Source organism: Anabas testudineus, chromosome 5, assembly GCF_900324465.2.
Source record: "Anabas testudineus chromosome 5, fAnaTes1.2, whole genome shotgun sequence".
Taxonomy (NCBI): domain Eukaryota; kingdom Metazoa; phylum Chordata; class Actinopteri; order Anabantiformes; family Anabantidae; genus Anabas; species Anabas testudineus.
The window spans coordinates 16495600-16521086 of NC_046614.1; the positions used below are offsets into that span (position 1 = coordinate 16495600).

Consider the following 25487-nt stretch of genomic DNA (forward strand, 5'->3'; position numbering starts at 1 on the left):
ACTATATACATGTATGATGTACCCTAAAGAAAAACTGCAATACTAGTACTAATTGCAACAGTAAAATATAAGTAAGCTGACCCAAAAAGAATATTTTTGTGGCAGACGTATGACTTTATTTAATCAAGTAACAAGTGCAACAGAGTGCAAAAGAGCTGCAGTCTACTTGTGTACTTTTACTTAAATAAGATTCCCGAATGTAGGTCTTTTACACTGCTGCACTGTTGGTTTTAAGTGAAGGATCTGAATACTTTTATCACTGAACAGCTGGTCAAAGTATGTCTACAAAATTCACTATATCGACTCTTTTAAAAATTTGCCTGATGTACTCCTTACATTACATGCACATAACTGCATAGTGCATAATACCGCAATAGCTGAATAACACCTCCACAAGAGAAGGGGAACACGGTAGAAGTTAAAATGATGTTTGCATATTTGACAGTGTCTGATTTTGGTGCTTTGATCCTGTACCCTTGGGTGAGTGTGACTATCTCTGAGCAAGAATAAACAGGCTTAGTTTCTGCTTCCATTGTGCCGATGGGCAAGGTATGGAAGGATAAACATAGAGGTTCAGAGAAGCTAGAATTCTGTTTCTGTCTTCCCTTTTTCTGCTGCTGTTAGAATTTTATGGATTATTCCCCTCTACAGTATGCGAGAAGTCAAAGTTGAGAAATAGCTACTCTGTGCCCTTGAGCAAGGCAGAGTTGGATCCCGTCCAAGACTGTATCTATTCATGTGCCCTTGAGAAGGAAATGCTGTCTGTCAGTGTTGGCATCGGTGGTACCACCCTTGTTCTGCCCCACAGCGTGAGAAGAGAGAGAAGAGAGGTCAACTCAGGAAAAGAGCTGACAAGGAGAGAAACAAGCCAGTTATAGCCTGAGACTCTGCATATCCAGCTAAAGGCACATCCATGTCAACTTGCTATCCATACTCCTGGCTTCCAGCAGCCAGTTCAGATTCAGGACATTTCAGCAGACAAAAAGTGGATGTAGACATATAACTGCAATTGGAAACAGTGAAGCATTTGCAGATGTCAGTTTGTGGCAATGTTTATTGACTTATGGGTGCCAGAGTTGAACAGCCACCTGTCCTGTCCTTGAAGTGGAAAGAGTATAGAAAACATTTGTGTATTTGAATGCACTTTCAGTCTGTATTTCCTTATGTGTTGAAAACACTATGCATTAGACTTTGACAACAATCTGTAATCTCACAGGTGATCTGAGATGTGAACTAAATAATTTTAATTTTAAGTGTAATAACTATATGTAAAATATAAAAAAAAATTAAAAATACATCTTAAAAAGTTGCAAAATTGAAATCTTTAAGAAATATTTTCTATCTTTAAGAGTATATTTTCAACTCTGCAGTAAAATCAACTTTCAATCACACCAACTATATATAAATCTGTCCACACAGAGGCCCTACTGTATATGGTTATGAGTCAGCACTAGGTTCCATGGGAGCAGGCCAATAGTCTGTTTTTTGGCATCTGTCCGCTTAATTCAGTCAGTCATCTCTTGGGACAGCTGACTTCACTATGAGCCATGTCCAGCTATCTCTCTAAAAAGCTGTGATTTACTAAGTACAGTAACAGCTTTTCACTCCCTCAATAAAACTACTACAAAATATAATGTATTAACTGTAGAATAGGACAGACTCAAACTAATGTGCTACACAAAAGAATTCCAGACATATTGATTTAATTTCAGCCTTTTCAAATGTCAAACTGTTTTACACATAAATTGTTAAGTTTATTGGAATAACCACTAGGCAAATCCATACTGACTTTACCACCACTAAGAAAAGAAGTACACTTTAATTTGCACATTTGAGATAAATAGCATTTAGGTTTTGAGATAAATAGCATTTAGGGTGGGGGAACACAGGTAAGAGGGGAGGAACAGCATCCTGGGAAATTGAAGAATGGATAATACTGGCAGAGTGGGTGAGTTGAGATGAGATGGTTGAGTGGTAAGGGGAACAGAGAAGATGAGCAGGTGAGCAAAGAAGATGGTGGTACATCAGGACAAGTCCCTGAGAGGACACACACACACACCCACTAAACAGAAACCGGTAAGCAGATTGCACAAGTGCCAGATGAGGTAAAAGGGTAATGTGAATCCCCACCAAGAAGAAGGAAACCCCAGAAAAGAGAACTGGTCGATTGTCCATAAAGTCCACAGTCCAAACTCTGATATTCAATATCCACAAATACTCTAATAACAAGTCCACAATCCTTATTTTTAGCGCCAATCCAAATGGTCCAAATCCTCAGATTGAACAGAGAAGTATTCCGGCAAATTGAAGATAAGGGAATCTGGTCATAGGCAGAGCAGGCTTGAGGCACAGGCTGGCAAAACAGGTTACAACACAGGAAGGTTTCGGCAGGTGAGGCAAGAATCTGGCACTGGGTAAGTGAAGAGTTATAAAACATAAGAATTATAAAAACATTTCTCAACTATAAATAAAGTTTTAGCTAAACAGCTTCTTAAGATTACAACACATTACTTTCCCCAGTAAATTTGCATAGTGTTGTTCAAAGAGTGTTAATACAGAAAGACTGACGCCGTACTGTTTCAGCCTATCTCAAGGTCACTGCTACTACACTGCAGAGAAACACCTGTATAAGTAGTGGAGTGTATTAGCGTGTGTGTGTGTGTGTGTTTGTGTGTGTATGCATGTCTGCCTGCCTACAATATGTGTTTTCTCCTCAAAGAGCAAAAAAGCTGCCTATCATTTGTAATCTGTCCTCTGAGAGCCATCTATCTCCTCCTTCTTCATTGCCTCCCTTTTCATTCTCTCACTTTTTTTCTACTTCTTCTATCTATTTTACAGAGTCACTGGGGTGGCATAGTGGGGGGGCCGGGGTGTGAGGCTGGCAGGGGGGAGAGGAAAAAATAAGGAGAGCTATAGTTGAATAGTAGCAGAAATTGTCCTTATTAAAGAGGCAGCAGCTCCATGTGAGAGATCCCTTGTGGAACAGAGATTAAATAGACAGCATCAGAAGGGAACGTGGTCATGGTGCTACGACTGGAGGACGCAATTAGTATGATCATGAGGGAGGGAGGTATGGAGATAGAGCGGAAAAAAAGACAGTAAGGAGGATAGGAGGGATGAGGGACAAACAGATGGGAACAACTGAGGAAAAAGAACAACAGCGTTCAGAAAAGATGAAGGAAAATGTGACGTGTAAAAACACCCAGGCCGAAATGTGGACTTTATTTTAAGGTTTGCATAAAAAGCGCTAACTATAGGTGTGAATAACAACAATGAAGTGAAAAAGGAAGTTCAGAGATTAAATCAGACATTAGAAGAGGTATTAAAAAGAAAAACCTCCATTGTCTTATGAAGTTACATGGTGGATAAAAGATAGATAGATAGATAGAGATAGATAGATAGATAGATAGATAGATAGATAGATAGATAGATAGATAGATAGTTCTAGCAAGGGAACAGAGCACAAGAGTTATAGACAGCATAAAGGAGGAATAAAAGGAGTAGCACAGCACTACTCCTTCATGGCACTAGTTTTTCTTCATGGCAAAACCTTGAAGACCAAGTCTGAATGTAGCAAGCTTTGGAAATTGTGTGCTACTTTGCCAGCACTGTAATGTTAGCAACTCAGTTAGAGAAGTGAGAGTAGAAGAGAGATGGTGAAGGTTATAGATGTAGAGCAGGTCTATTTAGGCTACGCTGTACACTGGCCCATTGGGAAACCAGCGACCGACCAGTAGACTAAAATAGAAATGAGAGCAGTAGAGAGAGAGAGAAAAGAGGAGAAGTAAGGTGCCATAAAAGACAGTAATAGGAAGAAGAGATAGCGAGAAAGGGCAGGTGAAAAGGTTGATGAAGAGGAGGGTTGGAGAGGACAGGAAAAAGTGGTAAGGAGAGTGAAAGGTAGGCAGGAAGCTATTGGATTTGCTGTAAGTAAGGATACATCCATGACAGGGTTGCAAAGTGGGTGGAAATGTTTGGTGGATGAATCCAAAATATTTCTCCCCCTTTTCTACATTTCTACTGCTACCCTGGCTCTGTCCAAATATAAAAAAAATCTGCCTACCTGCACCTTAAGAGCTCAATTTCTACTGTTATATGTTATATCTCATTTGTCTAACCTCACAAAGATAGAAGTATAAAAACTACTTAGATGCAGTATTCATCCAATTGGAGGCTCTTACCTATATGCTTAGTTAAATCATGGTGGAGACTTTTTTTTGGGATGGGCAGTGTATATTAATATGTCGGTAATAATTCTTGGTCCTCCAGGTGAAGTTATAGTCTGGAAGTTTAGTCATAGCAACTGGACTTCCTACTTGTTAAGAAGAAAGTCCAGTTGCCATGACTCAACTTCCAGATGTATATTAATATATAATTATAAAAAATAAAATGTCTTAAAAACAGTATGGATACAATATTTGGTATCAAAAAGACAAACTGTTGAATGTTACACTTAGGTTGAATATATTTTGCCACAATGTCTTCAGCTTGATGTGTCAAGTCATACTGATGTACAGTTCTGCAGAACTGTTCAGCATTTGATTTTTGAAAACTCTCCTAGAATCGATATTCTTTGAGGGAAAAAAAAATCTGTCTCTAGTAATGTAGATTTTTAAAAACATTCACTGCTTCACTTCCACATGTTATTCCATCCAAAATGAACAAAAAAACAACTAACAAAAAAAAACCCAAAATGCAGTATCTTTCAAAGTCGTTTTGTGGAGGCGCAGTTAATCCTCGTACATCCACATGTATCTATATTTACTTTTCCTTTCCCGCAAGGTCTAGCTAAGTACGTACTGTCCTACCCTCCCTTCCTCACAACATCAAAGACTACCAATACCCCGAGTACCTCTTGATCCTCCCAACCCTCGAGGAATGTCTGTGCCCTGAGCGTTCTCTTACAATTCTCTGCTCCCTACCAGGGAAGGTTTACTAATGTGCTTCAGCATTCTACCCTCTCTTCAGAAAATAATTGTACTGTGAGCACCCACCAACCGTCTTTTTTCCATCTCACAAGAACCAGGTCATGCCATAAGCAGCTTCTTGACATCCTTTCTCGGAAACTAAGCTGTAGTGTTCTGCCCCCTGAATGACTCATGCCATTCACCCCGTGCCTGCGGGTAATGCTAGCTTCTTCACATAACAGGTAACTACATCCTGGGTGCAGGTATACAGTACGAGGAAGCAAACTACTGAGAACACTGAAGGGTAAGAACCAAAGAATCCAGGCAAGTTAAAGAACTGGGTACTTTGTTATCTACTTTATTAGGATTTGTCATTTCTATGTAACAAGATATTTTATACAGTATAAATTTGTAAAAAAAATTTATTTTGTTATCTTGTTAAAGCAATTCTATTACTGTATTTAGGAAACTGTACATTTCAAGGGAACCATTAAAATCATAGACAACTGATCAAAATACAAACTGATCGTAAATGCTTGTTTTCCTTATCTCCTTAAAGGCTTAGAGTGTCCCCAAACAATGGAAGCTCTCATGAAAACACTCCAGATTTTTTCCAAGTATTTCCCAGCAACTCTTCTAAGAAATTCTAATTTCTTATTAGATAAATAAACTAGCTCTTGACCAGTATTAAGCCCCCTTTCTCTTACCACCACTTAATTGAACCCATGGGCATGCATAAAAAAATACTTGATCATTTATTAGTTCAGATAAACTTTTTCAATTGAAAACCCACCCAACTGTGTAGACATAATGTTGATATTTAGACAAACTAAAATGTGTGTGTCATTTAACCTCAAATTACTGCATTCATGGATTGAATAAAAAATGTAAGTTGTGGAAACTTAATAAAACTGCCTCTGTAACTCAAGTCCCCTGCTCCATTAACATATAAGTAATTCAGATAGTTGTGACTGTGTGTAAGAGGGCCTGCAGGCTGCGTACAGCATAGCAATAAAAAATGTGTTTTCAGGGTACGAATAATTTGTTTTGCGAGAAATTCAATTCAAAATTGTATAATATTCATATGGTGGAATGATGTTCAGAGCACTACACCAGCTAAAACACAAACACAACTTGACTGTATTTGTTATCCTACAACACACTTTGCAAAAAAGTACAGAGACGAACCGGTGAACGTTTTATGGATTGATGAAACCGAGATTATTCTCTACCAAAAGTTAACGCGTGATGGAAGAATGGGTCTGTTTATGACCCAAACCATACAAACTCATTTCTGAAGCACAGTGGAGGTAGTGTCATGGCTTGGTCTTGCATGGCTGCTTCCGGAATAGGCACACACAGTACATCTAATTTGGACTTTTTTGGACGAGCTTTAACTTGCTAAACAATAATACTATAATAATAATACTTCATCAGTGGGAAACCCAAATGTCTTCAGTGTACAAAACAGTCCCAATAGATTTTCAGCATTTAATATGAGAATTTTTAATCCATTATGAGAATTTCAGAACATTTCAGTTAATTAGGTTGTATTTACTACTTTTGCACAAAAGTGCACTGTACTGTATAATGTGCATTCTCCTCTGTTTGACTATTACTGTTGTAGACAGCTCTAGTGAAATGTTTGGTTCAACAAATCTGATCATCTCTAACATAAATTATTACAATATCCCTGTTTCTATTTGAGAAGTTTAATTACTTTAATTTTTGTGTTAGTGCAGGCCTGTACGCTGGTATTTTGCGTTAGTGTTTAGTTTATTGAGACGCTCACCTGCTCACCAGAGCTTATATGTAATGTTCATATATCTAATCAGAATCCTCATAAGAATGTGAAAATGAAATTATAATTTCATGTCTGTTATGATAATTATATTGCTAGCTCAAATTCTGTTTCGTTTCAGTACTGCTGTGGCACTGCAGGCATTTAACTTGATGTTGCACATATAGTGATGAGCAATGAGAACAATCTCCTCTATCTACCTGAACAGTGAGTCAGTGTTCTTCAGTACATTTATTTTCCTCTTTATCAACTCTGACTGGAAAACTGTTCAGAATTAATCTTGTTTACTCTAAAGGTGTTAGCACCAGCTGTCCTGGAATTGCTGTTACTGGATAAAAAGAACAAGAAACACAATCTTCTCTGACTCAAAATTAATTCAAAATAAAGTATTTTTTTGTTTGTTGCACTGCTGCTTCACTGTTGTTCTCAAACAATCTAATAAAACTAATGTAATATGTAGACATAAATACATACATCATACAAAATGCATCTAAATGATTCAGTCATTCTTTTAATAATTTGTTTAATATTGAAAATCCTCCCTATCCCAGTATCTGCACCTACAAGAATAAAAAGGTCGAGGTAGATATTTGGTATTCTAACTGCAGAATTATTTTTTACATTGCTTCCTATTTCTGTACATAAAAACAAATACATAGAAAACAGGTACAAAGGTATTTCTTGTTTTCTCATTCCACTCATGCCCAGTCCATACAGTATTTGCAGATGCCACTGCACATCCCACATGGTTAAAACGTCTGCCATGTTGGCCCACAGACCTGCTCTTTAATAATGCTACGGCTGATTGGCTGAGAAGACAGAAGAATGACAACGGAGGGTGGTGAGCTTGAGTAGAGGGGGGAGTTAAACTGTCCAGAGAGATTTCTATGCATACTAAACAGGTCTAACACAAGCTGGCTGAGAAGAATTTCATTAGTTCCTTCAAACGGGACTCCCTCCCCTGTCTGATGTTGTGATGCTGTGCTTACGCATTACTCCAGGTACTTTACAAGGTTTCTGTGTTGCTGTCTGAGGTTTTACTAAAGATTTTCATATTGATTAATATCCACACAGTAAATCTACCATCAATCTTATGATCAGCCCAACAAACGCTAGTAGGACATATTATTCAGTGTGAGGTCCTTCATCATATGACACCATTGCACACATATTAACAAAGGCTCTCATGCAAAGACAAGCAAGAGTCACAGACTCACCTTCTGTGGGTGAGGTTTTCAGTCGTTTGCACAGTCCCTCTACGCCCCCGTAGTCCTCCTGGAGCTTGACCACTGCCTCTGTGCCACGCAGCTCCATCAACGAGCGCAGCTCCATGAGCGAGCAGCCGAAGCCTGCCGCATGGTTGCCCTCGTTTCTTTGGTTCTTGGCATAAAAATCGCTATTGGACATGTCCCCCATGATGTCAGCTAGTCAAGTCAGTTAGATTAGTGTCTGTTATTGCTTATAGATCAATCAAAAATCTTGAACAAAAGAGAGATGAGTCTCATCCAAAAAGAAAAAATCCAAAATAGGTATTAAGCAGGCAATAACCAAAACAGGGATAAAAGAATGCCACTTTAAAGTAAGCAAATTGAGAGATTAAAATTTGGAAATATCCAGGGTGATAAATCGATCTGCAGCTTCTGTTTCAGTAGAGACTGTCAGATATCAGCAGACCAAAAATCATCAAAGAGAAGAAATAGAAGAAGAAGAGTGAGAACAGCAGAGAAAAAGGAGAGGAAGGGAGAGTGAAATACGAGTGGGGAGCATCCAGGTGAGCGTTGGACAGCCCCAGTGGTCAGGTCCTGAGAAGGGCAATGATGATGGGTCCAAGTCCTGAAGGTCTCAGGCTCACCACGGCTGCAGTCCAGACCCGCTCCATGTGTGGCATCCCATTTCTGCTATTCTGCTGTTGCCTCCGTTGCCTCTGTGTCTCTACATGGTGGTCTTCCCCATCACTGCTACAGAGAGAGAGGGAGAGAGAGAGAGAAAAGAAGAGAGAACCGAATTCGAGAGATGAATTCAAAGAGAACAGAGGGTGAGAGAGGACGAAGGAGAGAAAAAGAGAGAGAGTACAAGGATAAGTGTTGTGTTTTCAGGATAGGAGTGAATGCAGCGGTAGATGGTGCCCAGCTGAAGGACAGCCTCTCCTGGCTGCTGCAGTAACTGTGTCTTTGCTGTCTCTATCTACTGCTGCTGCTACTGGTGCTGCCAACCTCATTATGAGGACACACCAACTGACTAAGAGAGGGAGAGAGAGAGAGGGAGAGGATGCGAATGAGAGGGAGGGTGGAGAGAAGAGGATGCTCCTTTCTGGTGCAGAGCAGAGAGGAGTTGTGTGCGGGTGGGAGGCTGGGGCTGCTCTGACGACAAAGCGGAGAGGCAGCACGTAACACTGCGTTGTCACGGGGAGGATGGGCTGAGCTATGGAGCTGCTGCTGCTGCTATCTCACCTCTAGTGCTTTCTAGTCCGATGCAGCCACTCTGTAGTGAAACAGTTCTGTCTGCCTGATGTCTTGTAATGCCTTGCAGTAAAGGTTTCACCTTATTTCCTCTCTCCTCAATCCTTAGAACAAAACTTGGTCCACAAAAGAGAGTAGTGTTAACGTGGTACACTGCAGTTTACTAGATTAAGGTCAATCAAAGACTTTACAACAGTGCAAATGTATTGGTATTGGCCCAGTATTATTTTGTAGTTTTCATAACAAACAAAAGACAAAAAAAAGATCTGTCTTTCAATAAAGTCGTACTTAGCCCCACAACCATTTGTCCCTACTGTACGTCCTACTGTACGTAAATATTTAACAATGGATCACGTCTGCAGTTTCATTCAAAAAATGTTAAGTAATTTATTTAAACCACTGAAAATGACTTAGTGATACATCTGATCACCAGGACTAAAAATAAATATTAGTGCTGAGGTTCAATGTAATGAACATAACTTCTCACTTAGTGCAGTGATGTGGCTCACTGTTACCTTTTGAATAGTTTTTGTACAATAATCGAGATTTATGACACAAGGAAATAACACTGACACAAGCAAGAATCAATTCATTGTTAGTTTTAGTCTCTGTGAGATTTGTTAAGAGTAAAGGAAGCAAGGCTTTGAATAGCTAGTTTCTCACAATCTACAATGTCCACACGTACACACACAATATCACAACAATGCACAAAACACTATTGATCTGTTGTTGATGATTTACAGTACATGGCTGCCTCCATTTTTAATCAGTGACACTAGTGACCTAGAGTGTCACAAATTAATCACCTCTTCGCTAGATGGATATAGTTCACTATTATATTAAACAAGCCATCTGTGGCTTCAGTTAAAACCAGGCAGAAATACAAAGTGAGACATAAATATTGATAGCTAGACTGGTCATTCCATTCATTAAACAAAGAAAAGTGATTTGGTCATAAAATCACAGTTTGGAGGTCATTAGGGTTTTAGCGTTCAGTCTACATGCAGGTTGTTCCCTTTTGTTCAAATAAAATCCCTATATTTACAATACCTGCTGTAAAGAGCAAATATAATCAAGTCTACCAATTTAAATTCTTCCCATGTAAAAAAAAAATGAAAACAGCAAAGAACCTACATTGTTGTAAAATCTTTATATTAAACTAAAACCAGACAATCAGCAAACCTGTCTTGTGTTTTTGTTTCTTCTTCTTCTTGGTATGCAGTACAATCATCAATCACAGACTAGCCATGTAACATGAACATGAATACATTATTCATGTATGTGAAGGTCAAGAGACATTTCGCCGTAAAACCATTCCCAGAACCCTACAGACACCTTGGCATTACAACAGTTAAGACGTCTTGGTTTCTAATTATAGTCTCAGGCTGAAAGATAAGTTAACAACACAGGGTAGCATGTTACAGCTTGTCTATTTGTTACTAGTTTGGAAGTTGGGAATTAAAAAGTGAAAAGAAAGAGAAAATATTAATAACAAGCAGTGGATACATAGACACTGAGGTTGTGAATACACACAGATTGTTAGCACTGGTGGCAAGTACAGGCAATCAGCAAAACGTCTAGTCGCAAATATCAAGTGTGATGATACTGTTGGGACAAGTACCAGACACAACGGTGTGTTTGGGAACAGCAGGACAACGACCTTGTCACAGCTGGGTAGTGAAAGACCTTGCCAACATGTGAACACACTTCTGTAACCCCAAAGGAAGGTGTCCTGTCTGTTAATGAGCACCTGTCCTTACTGAAGGGACAAACTAAGACAACATTTGCAGTGTCACCTAGACAGGTGCGACTTAACAATCCTGCATGAAATTTCTATAGAGAAGATTAAGGATAGCGTTTCCAAATACAAATTAGTATAATACCAATACTTAACATATAAAAACATTACATATTTCAGCTTAGCTACAGATGTACATGCCCATAAAACAGTATTGGAAAAGTGTTCCTTTACTTTTGCTGTAGACTGCTTGTTATACACATTAACTATAGATGCAGTCTGAACAGGCAAAGCCCAAATATGAAACTGTGTGTAGACTTTCAGTGCTTTTTATTGTGAATAATCAATGTAAGGGGACACAAACCTCATCTGTCAGTCACATGTTCCAACACTTTTGCTCACCTGAAAGCAGACAATCACAAACACCTGGTAATGAAAGCTGAAATGTTGATCTTTTGACTTCAAACTCACATTTTCAGTCTACAGCAAGAATAAAGGAACAGGCCTCACTTTTCCAATACTTTTGGAGGACAGTGTAGCCTTGCAGAGTGTTGAGTCTCTGCCGCATTAGTTGGCAATTTTTATCGCAACTGCTCTTCATTTGTGCAGCAGAATGGCATGTGTTACAATATAATGTCTGTAGGTGGCACTCAGCTTACACTTGCGGCAGTCTGTGCATACACAAATAACAGCCCATACTATGATGCAAACAGTGCATGCGCATTTAGAAAATCAAGTACATATGATTATGGTAGATTTAGTTTCAGATGTGCTACTTTTAATGTAGGCTACTTTATTTTCAGACCAGACATTAGGCTCATTTAAAAGAGTCATGAAAACAGCAAACCTATTGGTCTAACATTTGGTAGATTTGAATTTTAGTTTAAATCTACCAACTCTGTGTTCTAAACAATGCATGCACATACACATTGTATCAAACAGCTGCTGTCATACCTCTTTATATAGACCTTATTAGACGACATGGTGGACGTCTCCGTCTCTAGGGGTTGTGATTAAGTTTATACTTTTAAATTGTATACTTGTTCACTCTCCTAAAATGTTTCTATGCAATTGTTTCCTACAACAACATTTTGTAGGAAACATATGTGATTGTTAGATTTTATTAAGATAACATATTTTGTGAATGATTGCAGTGCTACATTTACATCTAGGAGAGGAAAGCTTATAAAGGATCATTTTGGATAGTTTTTCTATTTTCTAAACAATAAAAAGAACAACATGGGCCACTACTACATCTTCCTCTACTTTTTCTCCAACCTTTTATGCCATTCCTCTCCTTCGCCTGCCAATCAGGTCCAATCAATGCTGGCGCCACTCTCTGCATGCCAAGGCAGACATCTGTGCCGACCAGATCTTCCAAAATCATGAAATGAAAGCAAACAAATGCTCTCCCAGGAAATTATATTTGTGTTTGAGTTTGTACTATATGCATGTGTGTTAATCAATTGGCTGGCTGAGGAGAGAAACAACATCATACAGTTAATTCTTTTTGCACCAGATGGACCACCTGCAAGAGACAGACACTGCCACCACCACTCACTCCCAGTGTACCTGCAGTGTACTTCACAGTAGTACTGGTTTTCCATCCTACTAAGCTTGTCTTTTGCACCTAATCAGTTAATCGGTCGGATACCTGAGAAAAATGCAACCAGGATTTTAGATACTGGATAGAAAATACAGGCCTAATTGTGGCTGTTGTTGAAAGTCTGACCTTGCATGACAAAGACGCAGTGTCAGCATATCTCCAGTCCAATAATGCTGATAATCACAACAAACAAAATTAAATAAATGTATGATTTTCTACCAACATATAGCGTACATTTGGAATCAACCAAACACAAACAGAATCTATATCGATAATAATATTGGTATCTGCTGTAATTGACAGTGTGAGGCAAGCTAAAAAAAAAAAATAAAGCAAATATATTTGGAAAAACAGCTACATCATCAAGCTGTAGTACACTGTGTAATTGTTTGTAAAGATTTGACTTAAACTAAAACCTTTCCTGCACTCTAACCACCTGATCCTCTGTACTACTGTTTTAGTTCAAAGAAAAACTATAAATTCTGCATAGTCTTACTTGACTGATTTAACACCAAAAGTCAGTAGCACTCTCTCCACAACATGGATACGACCATGTAAGGTTGTGCATTTACAGACTTACATTATGATGCTGGTGATGTTAGCAGTTGGTGGTAGTGTTAAGACTCTGCTGTGATGAATGTGCCTATATTTAAATTATGATGACATGTACCAAAGTGGGAGAAACTGAAGAGACAGAAATTTGATCTTTTATGCAGATCTTTCTATAATTTTTGTAGCACTTTGCAAAAACCAACATTTTCCCCACCACCATTGCCTTTCCTGTCTCTGTATCGGTCTGCCTATATAGTCTCCCACTAATCTCTTGAGTTGACCTGTACCTGAACTGTCCACCTGAACCTTTTTTTCTGTCTACATAATTGTTGGCATGCTCCTCATGGCTTGACAGTGAGTAATGAGTAACATATGATCAAACACTCAAGGTGAAAGTACAGATTTTGCAATAATTAACAGCTTTTTACCTAAAGTGCGAGAACATTTAATTAGACACCAAATGTGATCCACAATAAAACATGAAGCCCAACAGCCAGGTGCTAAGACAATCTGACCCACATACTGTACAATGCTTGTCTTATGATCTACTATAATTAATGAAACGTTTTTCTAGCCAAGAATTCTGAATAAAACACGTTGCACTTTGTTACAGCATATCTAGTCACTGATTCTTTTATTTTTTTTAAATAGAATTCTTAATTGGTTGGTAACCCTGTGTTACAACTTTATTTAATTGTGCATCAATGTTAGCATCATCATTGAATCTATTTTCGTCTTTAAGTAAAACATCAAATGTAAACCTTACATTAAACCTGTTGTGCATTATAACACCATGTATCCTATCTTTAAATTCCTCTTAGTATTGTTTCTAGTGATTTGTCTGCTGGCTCTCTCTGATATGCTGCGTTAACATAAAAAACAAGTATTAATGATTTAATGGTGCCCCATGATAATTGCTGCTTTCTCTTTCCTGGTTTTACAAGCAGAGAGTAGTTTGTGGTCCTCCACAGTGAAGTCATTCTATGTGTCTCAAAATGTCCTTGAGGCCAGTGAGGCAAAGCTGAGATATGAGCTATGCACACTGCACCATTACTAAAACCAGCAGGACTGGTGTGCAGCTCCACCTGCCTGTCACAAAAAAATAGTGCAGGAGACGACAAGGGAGCTGCTCTGAACACCTATTATTTCATACATATGACATTAGAATTTCAGTTAGTTTATAGATACAACATCAGAAAACTACAGTCAGAGAACTGAATGGACATCTTACTGCCTCATTCTCAAAGAAATGTAACATTATAAGCCTGTAATAGTTATGAAATGTGGTAATGATACCATGTCCACCTCCTTGAAGAGTTACAACAAGTATAGGGAAAGTAAGTTGCTGATTAAGAGAGTCAGCTGACTGGTTGTTGCTCTCATTTCTAAAGATGTGCATGACATTATTAGAGAGCAGGTAACTGATACGGTGTTGCTTGAGAAATCAAACAAACTCTGCAAATTCTATTGCAAAATAGCTTTACTGTGTGAATATAGGTGTATGCTAACTGTAACCTGCACTACATTGTCAGCTTCTGCATTAAATAATTTGTGAAATTGTCTACAGTTGTGCACAATGTTCAGGGAATCCCCAAACACATGCAAGTACATGAGCATATTAGACATATTAGATAGCAGCTGCACTGCAATATACAAGCACTCACACACACAGCGAGAGAGAGAGAGAGAGAGAGAGACGTTAACTGACACTGTCTCTGAGGTGAATCATTATATAACAACCAAAGTGAGCGCCTCCTTTTAGCCACCATCAGTGCTCTCTAATTGCGTTGAAAGCAGCTGTCATGCTAACTAAGCGCAGCAGATACAGTCTGACAAAGGAAAAGGTTATTTTGGAAAGCAATGCAGGGGCTCGAGAAGGATTGCAGGTCCAACTTATATCAGGTTGAAGAGAAGATAAAGCAAACAGGACAAAAAGGAGAGAGATGAGTCAGAGAAAGGAGGACAGAGTGAGAGATACACAGATATATGAATACATACTTCCATGTACTGAAAAAGTATGTCAACGCTTTGGAATTACGTGACTTTCTGCATTAATGCACTACATGTGTTGTGATCTTTACACATGTCAGAGACAAAGCCACAGACAAAGATTAAACATTCACATGGTTGGCAGAATAACAAGTAAACCAATTGACTTTTTCACGGTAAAATACATTTCTGTTTGAATATGTAGAGTCACTCACTCACTGGAACCAGGAGTGGTAAAAAAGTTAACATTAACCCATGGGAACAGATTTTCCATCTCACTAAGGATCTAGTGTGGCTTGATTTTAGATGCCTACAACTATCACCTACACAAGATGCCATCCTGCTGTGTGGCTCGGTGCCAGAATTAAAAGAATAATGGCTCTAATGCTAAGTTTAATCATATTCTAGCCAAGGCCATTCGAAAAAACAAACATAACTTTAAATGAGTGATAATATAAAGGATTGGTTGATCTTAGAGGGCCACAGTACTGTTTGTTTTCAAACAATCCCTGCACTTACAACTTCTGATGGGATGAACACACCTGATCGAGGTAATCAGCAGTGAGTAGAGCAAGGATACTTGGAAAACAAGCAGGACAGTGGCCCTCAGGGACCAGGACTGGCTACCCCTGTTCTAAGGTCATTACATATCTTCAGTGGGTTGAGTCTAGGACGCTGTCAGCTATAAATGATGATGCTGTTAGGGATTCTCTTTTTGATCAGATATAACTATTACTGTGTTTTAAACCATCTTTACCAACCTTAGTTCTATCAGTCCACAAAACATTTAGCAAATGCACTAAAAAGATCCCTCATGCAGAAGAATTCTCCGTGGTGTGCTGTCATGGACACCATGCGCCATGATTTGCATATGGTAGATGAGCAGAGAGATGTTAATCAGCTCCAGTTACTTTGGGCAATTTTTAACCTCAATGAGCAATCTGCATTGTGCGTCTGTATATGTGTGCTTAGCCTATGTCAGCTTGTAGATGGTGAGGGGCTTTTAAAGAAAAGCAGTTGGCCAGGCAACCCCAGGCAGCTGCAGCGGTTGCTGTGATTCACTGCAGAGTGTGACTGAGATGTGAGAAAGTGAGCGCCAGTGATGATATGCTATAGCTGTGAAATAGCTGGGTTAAAGGACAGAGAATGACACACAAGTGATATAAACCTTTAGTCCAAACAGAAAATCCCTATTAGAACCTATAATTCACATCTATGAAAAGAAATCCTGGTCCGTTAAGGTGTGTCACTGTATGTGACTTGTCCTGACCCTCTGCCTCTTTTCCCTTTTCTGCTTCTGCAGCACACACACTTTTCTGGCTTGCATACAAATGTCACCTTTTCTCTTGCCTCAGTCCACGATTAAATATTCAACTCCCTGTTCATTCTCACTCTCTCTTGTTTCAGTGTAACAGATTTTCATTAACATTGCTGCATTCTTTGATGATTGGCAACAAGTAACTGTCTTGTTCATTCCGTTCCTGCCTCTGTTATAAGGACTCCTGCTGTATGCACAGCCACTTAAATGCATTGTCCTGGGTTAACCTGGTGTTAAAATACCATTTTACCAACGTAAGCAACATTGCCAGGCTGTGAAGGCAGCTATAAAGATGTGCAGTGTTATCCTACCTGCATCAGCACTGTGGATACACATTAACAGCTGTATCCAAATCAATACTGGCATTTTCTTGCCTGGCATACTGAAATGTAACAAGCAAATAAAGCACAAAAAATACTTAAAATCATTATTACTGACATGCTGTCAGTACATAACTGATTAAAAATAAAAAGTGGTCAATTGTTAGCCTAATAATGTTGAGGATGCTCTGCAGGGTGGCTAATCCTGGTCCTCAAGGGCCAAGCTTGTTTTCAGACTATTCCTGCCTTGCCCACTGCTGATTACTTGCATCAGGTGTGTTCAGCCAATCAGAAGCTGTAAGTGCAGAAATAGTTGGAAAACAGGACAGGGTCCTGAAAGGACCAGGATTGACACCCCTGCTCTAATGCATACACAGGGTGTGTAGGACCTCTGTAGGAGATCAGCCTCTAAATTGGAAGTTGTTTTGCTCTCAGCTGATGAATTCTCCAATCAAGCTAGGCCCCCAATCTGATTCCAGTAGAGCATGGGATCTAGTTGTTAATCACCCTCTCCAGGAACTCTGGAGAATGAAACTCTGGTAAATTATAATATAGCAACTATTTTTACATGTCTCTCTAATGCAGTTATACTGTATATATTATTTTATTATTATTATTTATTTACATTTTTTTTCTAATTAAGAGAGACTGATGTAGATTTTGATAAGATTGAATTGGAAGATAATGGAAAGCTTAAGAACATGTTTTTTTCCAGAAAGCTCATTAACAATGAGCTCATGTGCTTCTATAGTGAAAACATCCAAGATAGCGGTGTGTTCAGTTCAGGGTAATCAGTATAGTTTTACTCTGCCAGTTTTTTTTCTGTCACTCCTGCAACCACAGCCAAGGCTCAAACACTGATCCAATCACACTGCAAACAACTCAGGCATTAATGAATCAGAGCCAAGCGCGACAGGGAAACAGGAAAACAAGATTTTAATTAAATTTGTGTTGAAAGGAGTTTTATTCCAACAGAATACAATAAAACAGAAAACAAAATATATGTGAAGATATTTTCATTTAAGGTGACATGGCTTTATGGATGGCAGCGATGGTTGGTCACTTTACCACTTAACACTAGAACTACGACTGACAGGTCAAATGACAATATACCTAGGAGCCCGGCAAGGTGGTCAGATGACAACCTAGCCCCCTGTGAACAGCTGCTTTTATTATGTAAAGGCACACGTCGGGGTGGGGGCAGATTGGGGGAGGGTTGTCGCTGACTCACCACAAGGGAAACGGAGGCCGGCTGAAGCTCTGCCTCACCAAGACATCTTATGGAGACATGCACACACATGTCTTTTTTTTTTTTTCCAAAGCGGGATGACAAGTCGTCTTTGGTGCTTTATCCATTCGTCACATAACACAAACATAGAACTAACTTATGCATCCACACAGTGTGACACGGAGCGGGACCGGACACCGTAACACGCCGTTGAAGCAGTTCTCCAAAGAGGGACGACAAGTTTTCTTTGTCTCTTCCCATGTGGGAAACTGGGGTTCAAATCCCAACCGTGGTCTACCAACAGTAGATAGGTACTCATTGTACCCTACTTGTGAGTTGCTTTTTTAAATATAATATAATATTTTTTAACTGGAGAACTGCACCCAGCTTAGAGACACAGACAACTTGTCATCCCACTTTGGAGAAGGAAGAAAAAGATGTGTGTGGATGTCTCCATAAGACATCCTATCTATGAAAGTTAAATCCTCCAATATGATAGTACTGTCCTCATTCTGTTCTCCTCTGTAGCCTTTTAATTAGAAAAGACATTGATTGTCCTCATGCTAATATGCACTGTATGTGAAATACAGCTAAATACAAAATAATTATGGAAATGAATTCATTAATTTTTAACAACTAAAACACACCCACAAATTTTTGATTCATGTCATTTTTAATGAATTAACTGTACTTTTTAGGCTACAGCTCACAAGTAAACACAAAGCAGACTACAAAGATGAAAATATTTTTTCGTTGAGTTTAATTTATAGTCTAGCTGCACTTCTGAACCTTAACTGACACAAACAATTTAATTTACAACTTCTGTTATGATGTTTTCATAACAAAGTTTTTCCTTGTAAGGCCTTAAGTAATGTAACTTGCAAAATAAACCAAGATGATAAAATTGTGAATCCTTATGCTGCCTGAAAAACATATTATATAATATTTTTTGTCATATTGCCCACTCCTAGGTACATTATTATAAATGGACAAATGAAAAGGAAATATGTAGAAGGATCACCTTAATTTGTGCCCATTTTAATGACTTTACCCTTCATAACCTAAGCCAAGGCAAATCACAATTTCAGAGCACAGTTATTCAGTTCAAGAGTGTCATTTTATGTTCAGATTTTGTTATGCCTTCTTCAAAACCACTCCTCTGTTCTTAAAATGTCCCTGCTTAAGCTCAGGTCAGGTCTGTTCCCTCTCTCAGATCTACTGTTACTGTCTTTCTCCTGGCATTCTGGCTGCAGTGCCAAACTTCTGCTCACAATCCTCTGCTTTTGGGCTTCAATATTTTGATACAAAATTTAGATGACCCTGCTAAAATTCACCAGTAAGTAGAATTTAACCTGAAATTGACCAGTAACATAATGAGGGAGGGTCATAACAAAAACACTGACAGAAAGAAGAAACATACTTGTTTAGCATCATTGTGCAGTTTATCTACAATCTTTGTACACAGAGGAGAAGCTCACAGCTGCTGTTCCAGACTTGAACAACCTGCTATTAAGGAGTACAATGTACATGACCATGCCCATCGCCTGTCTGCAAATGGGTATTTCAGGTTAACAGCGTTATGTTCCCTTCCTTTTGTACATTAGCATCAACAGCTAACCAAAACATAAATGAGAATATAAATATTTTACCAGTATTCAATCTTACATTTGGGCTTGGACTATAGCTAAAATTGCACTGTAATGATAAACTACACAGTCTTGTTAAAAAGTAAATGAATAAAATTCCCATCTTCCCATGCATATATGGATATAGGCCTGGTATGCTAACGCACACACAGCTGTGAGAACACCAGCGTTTGGTTAATGACCTAGACAGCAACTCACATTACCAAAGAAGAGGCCAGCTGTAGGAAATCTGTCTATCTAAACAAGTATTTGTTTTTGTCAAGAGGACAGTGTGAGAATAATCACCCTCAAGAGGCAGGATTTATTACAGGACGGTTTTGGCCGCACATCGGTGTACCTGCAAAGTACTACAACAAATGCACTGCCGACTGAGTGTAGTCTTTAAAATATATTAATCAACACACTTTTCAGTGTACTGCAAAACACAAATAAATAAAATGCAGGGAAGTTTTTGCCAACTGCAATCAGACTGCACAATACCTGTTATTTCACCCAGATACCATAGCAAACATACCACGTCAAACCTTATGGTTGGATTTACTGTTTTTGAAAGCTACAGTACACACAGTAAATGAAACCATACAACGATAATGTGGCATCTTTCATATATGACATACTTAGATTAAACAGTACCTGGATATAATAAATATCTAGAATATTTAGAAGATTGTATCTAAATGTACAGTATGGGTGCTGCCTGGTACTAATAGAAAGTTCACATTATTTTTCATATATGGTCATACTGAGGCAATGATGATGATGCTGTTGAACTATACTGCATCCCACTACCACATGTTCATACAATTTTAGTCCACCCAGTTCATTTTAAAGCCAATAATATTAAAAGCAATAATCTGTATCTACATAGGAATACACCTCAAACAAAAACTAAACACTAAAACCATCATGATGTACTGTGTTACAGGACAGTTCACTGAGTTATACATTTGTTTTAGCTGGGTTTATCTAACATATACACCCTGTCAGGTACAGCAGTTGAACAATTTGAACATAGTGAGACAATGTTTGACATTCTCGCTATGTACGCGTCCCCAGTAAAACAAACATCAAGATTGGCCGGCTTTAATTAAAGGTTTTGTCAAAAACAGTTACACAAATCCAAAAGGGTATTTGGACAAACTAGACCACAAAACATACAACAATATGTACATGTGTACATACATATACACACAAACATACATACATACAGGTACATCACAATAAATTATAAAAAAGTGTATTTATTTCAGTAATTTAATAAAAAAAGTGAATGTCATATAGTATATAGATTCATTACATACAGAGTGATATATTCCACCAATTCTTTATTTTAATTTTGATGATTAAGGCTTACAGCTAATATAACCTAACCCAACCCAACCTTACTAGCTCAGAAAATGTGATTATTATAAAAAAGTTTAATGTTGTAGACACATGGTGTCACACTCCAATCACCTTATTAACTCAAAACACCTGCCAAGGTGCAAAGCATATTAAATAAAAGCAATCAAGCATCAAGTGGAAGCAAAAAGCAGTGGCAGAAAAAAGTGCACAGGCAACAGGGCTGACTGCAGCTTTGAGAGAATTGTGAAGTAAAGGCCCTTCAATAGTTTGGGGGAGATTCACAAGGAGTGGACTGCAGCTGGAGTCAGTGCTTCAAGAGCCACCACACACAGGAGTATCCAGGAGATGGGCTACAACTGTCGCATTCCTTGTGTCAAGCCACTCCTGAACCAGAGACAGCTCCAAAAGCATCTTACCTGTTGCTCAGTGGTCCAAAGTCCTCTTTTCAGATGAAAGTAAATTTTGTATTTCATTTGGAAATCAAGGTTCCAGATGCTGGGGGAAGAGTGGAGAAGCAAAGAATCCAAGTTGCTTGAGGTCCAGTGTGAAGTAACCACAGTCAGAGAGGATTTGGGGAGTCAAGTCATCTAATGGTGTTGGTCCACTGTGTTTTCTCAAGCCAAGTCAAGTCAGTGCAGCCATCTACCAGGAAATTCTAAAGCACTTCATGTTTCCCTCAGCTGACAAGCTTTATAGAGATGCTGATTTAATTTTCCAGCAGGACACTGGCACCTGTCCACACCACCAAAAGTGCCAATACCTGGTTTAATGACCATGGAAACACAGTGCTCAATTAGCCAGCAAACTCGCCTGACCTAAACATAATGTCAAGAGGAAGATGAGAGACACCAGACCAAACAATGCAAAGGAGCCCCCAACCAAGTATTGAGTGGCTATACTGTACATGGGCATGCTTTTCAGCCTACATGTCTGTATTAAAAAAATCCCCTTTTTTAATGATCTTATGTAATATGCTAATTTTCTGAGACAGTGAATTTTGGGTTTTCATTAGTGTATACCATAATCAACGGTTGGAATATATGACTGTATACTAATATATACATACTAATTACTAAAGTAGTAATCTGTCAGCAAAAACAATAATTAGTTGTTAGAAAATAAATTAGTTTTTCCTGTGGGCCTCACAGCGTTTCTCAATTTATTTCTCAACAACATATTTCATAGAAGCATGGCATACATACTCTATGTCTAGAAAAAAGCATGAGACAGTTTCTTACAGTATTCCAGCCCCCAAATCAAACTGACCGAAGACTAATGACACTGTTAAAATGTTCCACTTCTTAACTGACACTGAATAAATCTAACAAAGCTTAGAGAAAATTTATCACACACAAAAAAGAAACACATTGTGTCTTGTCATGTGACAACAATAATGCAGGATGAAATTTGTTCCAATTAAGCATTATGCAGAGGGTGCTTTGAGTGTTAGCTGAGCGCCACCTACAGACATTACTGTAATACATGCCAAGCTGCGGCACAAATAAAGAGCAATTGCGGTAAAGGTGGCCACCTAATGCAGACCAACAATCTGATGTGCTACGTCTTTAGTCAAAAGTTTGCATTGAGTGTTGTGAATTATGGCAATTTCTTGCATGAAATAGACTTTGTTTGTTGGAAAAAGAACAGACTAGAATAAGGACAAAGACATTTTATCAATGATGGTACCATTTTGCATGCAGGACTAACATCTACAATGATGGCTTGCTACACATCTGGCTCTGATGATGCAATGTGCCATTGTTTAAGGAGAACAATCATTGGTTTGGGCACAGGAGGAAAAGAACTAACACTGTTCCAGGTTTCACTGAAAAATAGGACAGCAGGCATACGGTCTACAAAGATAGACTACAAATAGGACACACAAGGATGTTATTCTAGCTTTGAATTCGACTGTCTACCAGGAAACAAGGAAGAACTGAAATGGTGTAATATTGGCTGCAGTATGCATGCGGTACAGCTTATAATTCTTAACAGAACAAAAAAGAGGGCTCACAAAAGATTCACTGGCAGCCATTTTATGCCACCATTACATTTATCTAATTCTTCTCTTGATTTAGCACCAGTTGCATTCAACTGGTAGAAATGAAATGAAATACAAATGAAACAAAAACACTATTACAACTTCAAACACAAACTGCATGTATCCTAATTATCATCACATCTAATGCTTGGCTGAAAGACAGGAAAATTTGACTATGTCTTTAGTCAGAGGAATGAGGTAGATACAGTAAATGAGGAATATAGACACGTAGTGGCGCAATCTACATCAATTGACATGTTCCCTGTGAGATCACACAAAGCATACTTTTCCAATACACATTTACATGATGTGTGCAAACACACACACACACACACACAATTCCTGTTGCAAGGTCACTACAAGTCAGAAAAAAAAGACTTCTGTGGCCCTCTCCTAGTTCCAGATGAGCCTATAGAAATCATAAGGGAGTTACTGGTCTAATTAAATTCAACACATAGTGGCTAAATGTGCTGGAAGGGAACTAAAGCCAGAATGAGGAGCGGACAACTCAGAGGTGATGGGAGGAACGGACAGGAGAAAACATATATTAAAACATAGTAATAATTTAACAAAAGTGACACAAACAACTGGTATTTTGACCGTCACTGTATAGCATGATAGGTCCTAAGTATGACACAGTGCACCCCACTGTATTAATGTTGCGCTGCAATGTATTCGATCATCTAAGCAGTCAGTCAAAACAAGCTAAGAGTTAAAAAGCCAAATGCAAATAACTAAATTCCAAAACATTACAAAAGACACATATTCTACAGTAGACATAGTGCCACATCTGTCTGAAAACCATTGTTATTTGACCAGTATTAACATGACCTCAGATGGGTTAACTCTACTACATGTTTACTAGTGAGGTCAAAGTGGGTAGTAGGGTCGTACTGGAGTGCATCATGTTAAGAGTGTTTTCTAATGTTTTGGCCCCTCAATAATGTTAATAGGGTGGTTATTATAAAATGTCAAGCATCTATCATTTCCCATTTGTTATTACCAACACGAACAAGAGATTAATGACTACGTACAGTACCTGTCTTTGACTCAAGTCTCTCTTCTTTTTTTTTTTTTTTACAGAAAACAACTGTCAAGGTTGCTTTAACATTGTGTTGCTATGCTACACAGAAGTGATGATGACACAGCAAAAATGAATGCACTACAATGCTAACAGATTCTCTCTTGACTGTATGAGAAATGACAGAGTGAAACAAGGTATGGAGTTTGCAGTTCTTATATTTGTACTGTTAATGTGTGATAAATCACACTAAAAATGTCATGAATAAATACTATGAATATATTCCTGTGCATGCATTATGTGCTGTCACATGGAAAAAGGAACCTCGGTTTTCCTAAACTGCATGCTAAGCTCATTATGCAGTAGTTTGCTCCTGGACTGATGGAAAATTCACATTAGAATTTAGGCTTGTATTATCAATCCATAGGTTAAAGACATCAGTGGAATATGTCAATCAAATATCATCATGATAGGAAGAATTATGCTGAAAGCAAGTTTCACTTGACATTGAGACAGCTGGTACATTATTTCTGCCTGTCTCATTTACATCAGCTCTCCTTCGTTCTCTCATTTTCAGTTTGGCTGCACATTTGTGTGCATATTTCATCATCTCATCACCTGCGTGTCTTGTATACTTTTAGAAACTGTTTAAATACAGAGAGAGAGTGAGAGAAAGAGTAAGGGAAAAGGGGACATAAACAGGGCCAACTCTCTTCTGCTTCTGAGCTGTCTGGCTGTCTTGGCGCAGTAAAGCTGATGGTTGAGGTCACACAGGCATCCCAGCCCCAGCAGAAGCACAACTGGCTGAATGCATGAATGACTGAATGACTTGGTGGCTTGGCAAATGGATGACTGGTGTTTGACTGCCAGGCTGTGCTGTTTCTCTCTTTTTGGTAAACACACTGACTGGCTGCCTATTGAAGTGACTGACAAGTCAGCCAACCAGACAACAAGCTGATTCTGTCAGTCAGTTGGTGTGATGAGCTGTCAATCGACAAGCAAAAAACCTTTCTACAACTCAGCCAAATCACAACAGAAGTCATCTCAAGGCACTTTACAGTGTTTAAGGTTTAAGACCTTACAAAATAGAACAAAGATACCAACGTATCTGTCAGTGACTATAGACAGTCAAACAGCCAGACAACCAGTCAGCCACAAAAGCAAACAGCCAACACATCAAGGAGTAGAGGTGATAACGGTCCATATTAATTCAGTCACCATGCCAAAACAATCACTTAGCTAATGCAGTGAAGACAGCTAGCCAGCAAACACACATGATCAGTAACGGCAGCGAAGGGTGCCTCTATGAAGAGCCAGTCAGTAAGTGTGACAAAGGAGAGATCGCAGACTTCATGCTGCCAACAGATGACCTGACTCAGTGAGGTGAGTAATAAAATGCTCCATCTAGAGAAATGACATGGCAAGAGGATTTGAGTTCTCCCCCAAAAGTCAGTTTTGCATGAACCTATATCTATATAAGATGCATAATATATATGATATGTGATATAAAAACAAAT

General features: G+C 38.6%; 1 protein-coding gene across 15 annotated transcripts in view; it reads right to left on the reverse strand.

Moving 5' to 3' along the window:
* The window catches only part of atp2b2 (ATPase plasma membrane Ca2+ transporting 2), a 118531-nt gene that overhangs the window by 55157 nt on the left and 37887 nt on the right, over positions 1 to 25487 (reverse strand). For 12 of the 15 annotated variants that reach the window (XR_003298121.1, XM_026349970.1, XM_026349968.1 and 9 more), the window contains exon 1: positions 7926 to 8982. Coding sequence is in view for 14 of the 15 variants with exons in the window: in XM_026349970.1 (XP_026205755.1) it covers positions 7926 to 8124 (199 nt within the window). In the remaining variant the exon portion in view is untranslated. Of the gene's footprint in view, positions 1 to 7925; positions 8983 to 25487 lie in introns of those variants that run through there. The other 3 variants (XM_026349960.1, XM_026349958.1, XM_026349962.1) reach the window with 2 other exon arrangements.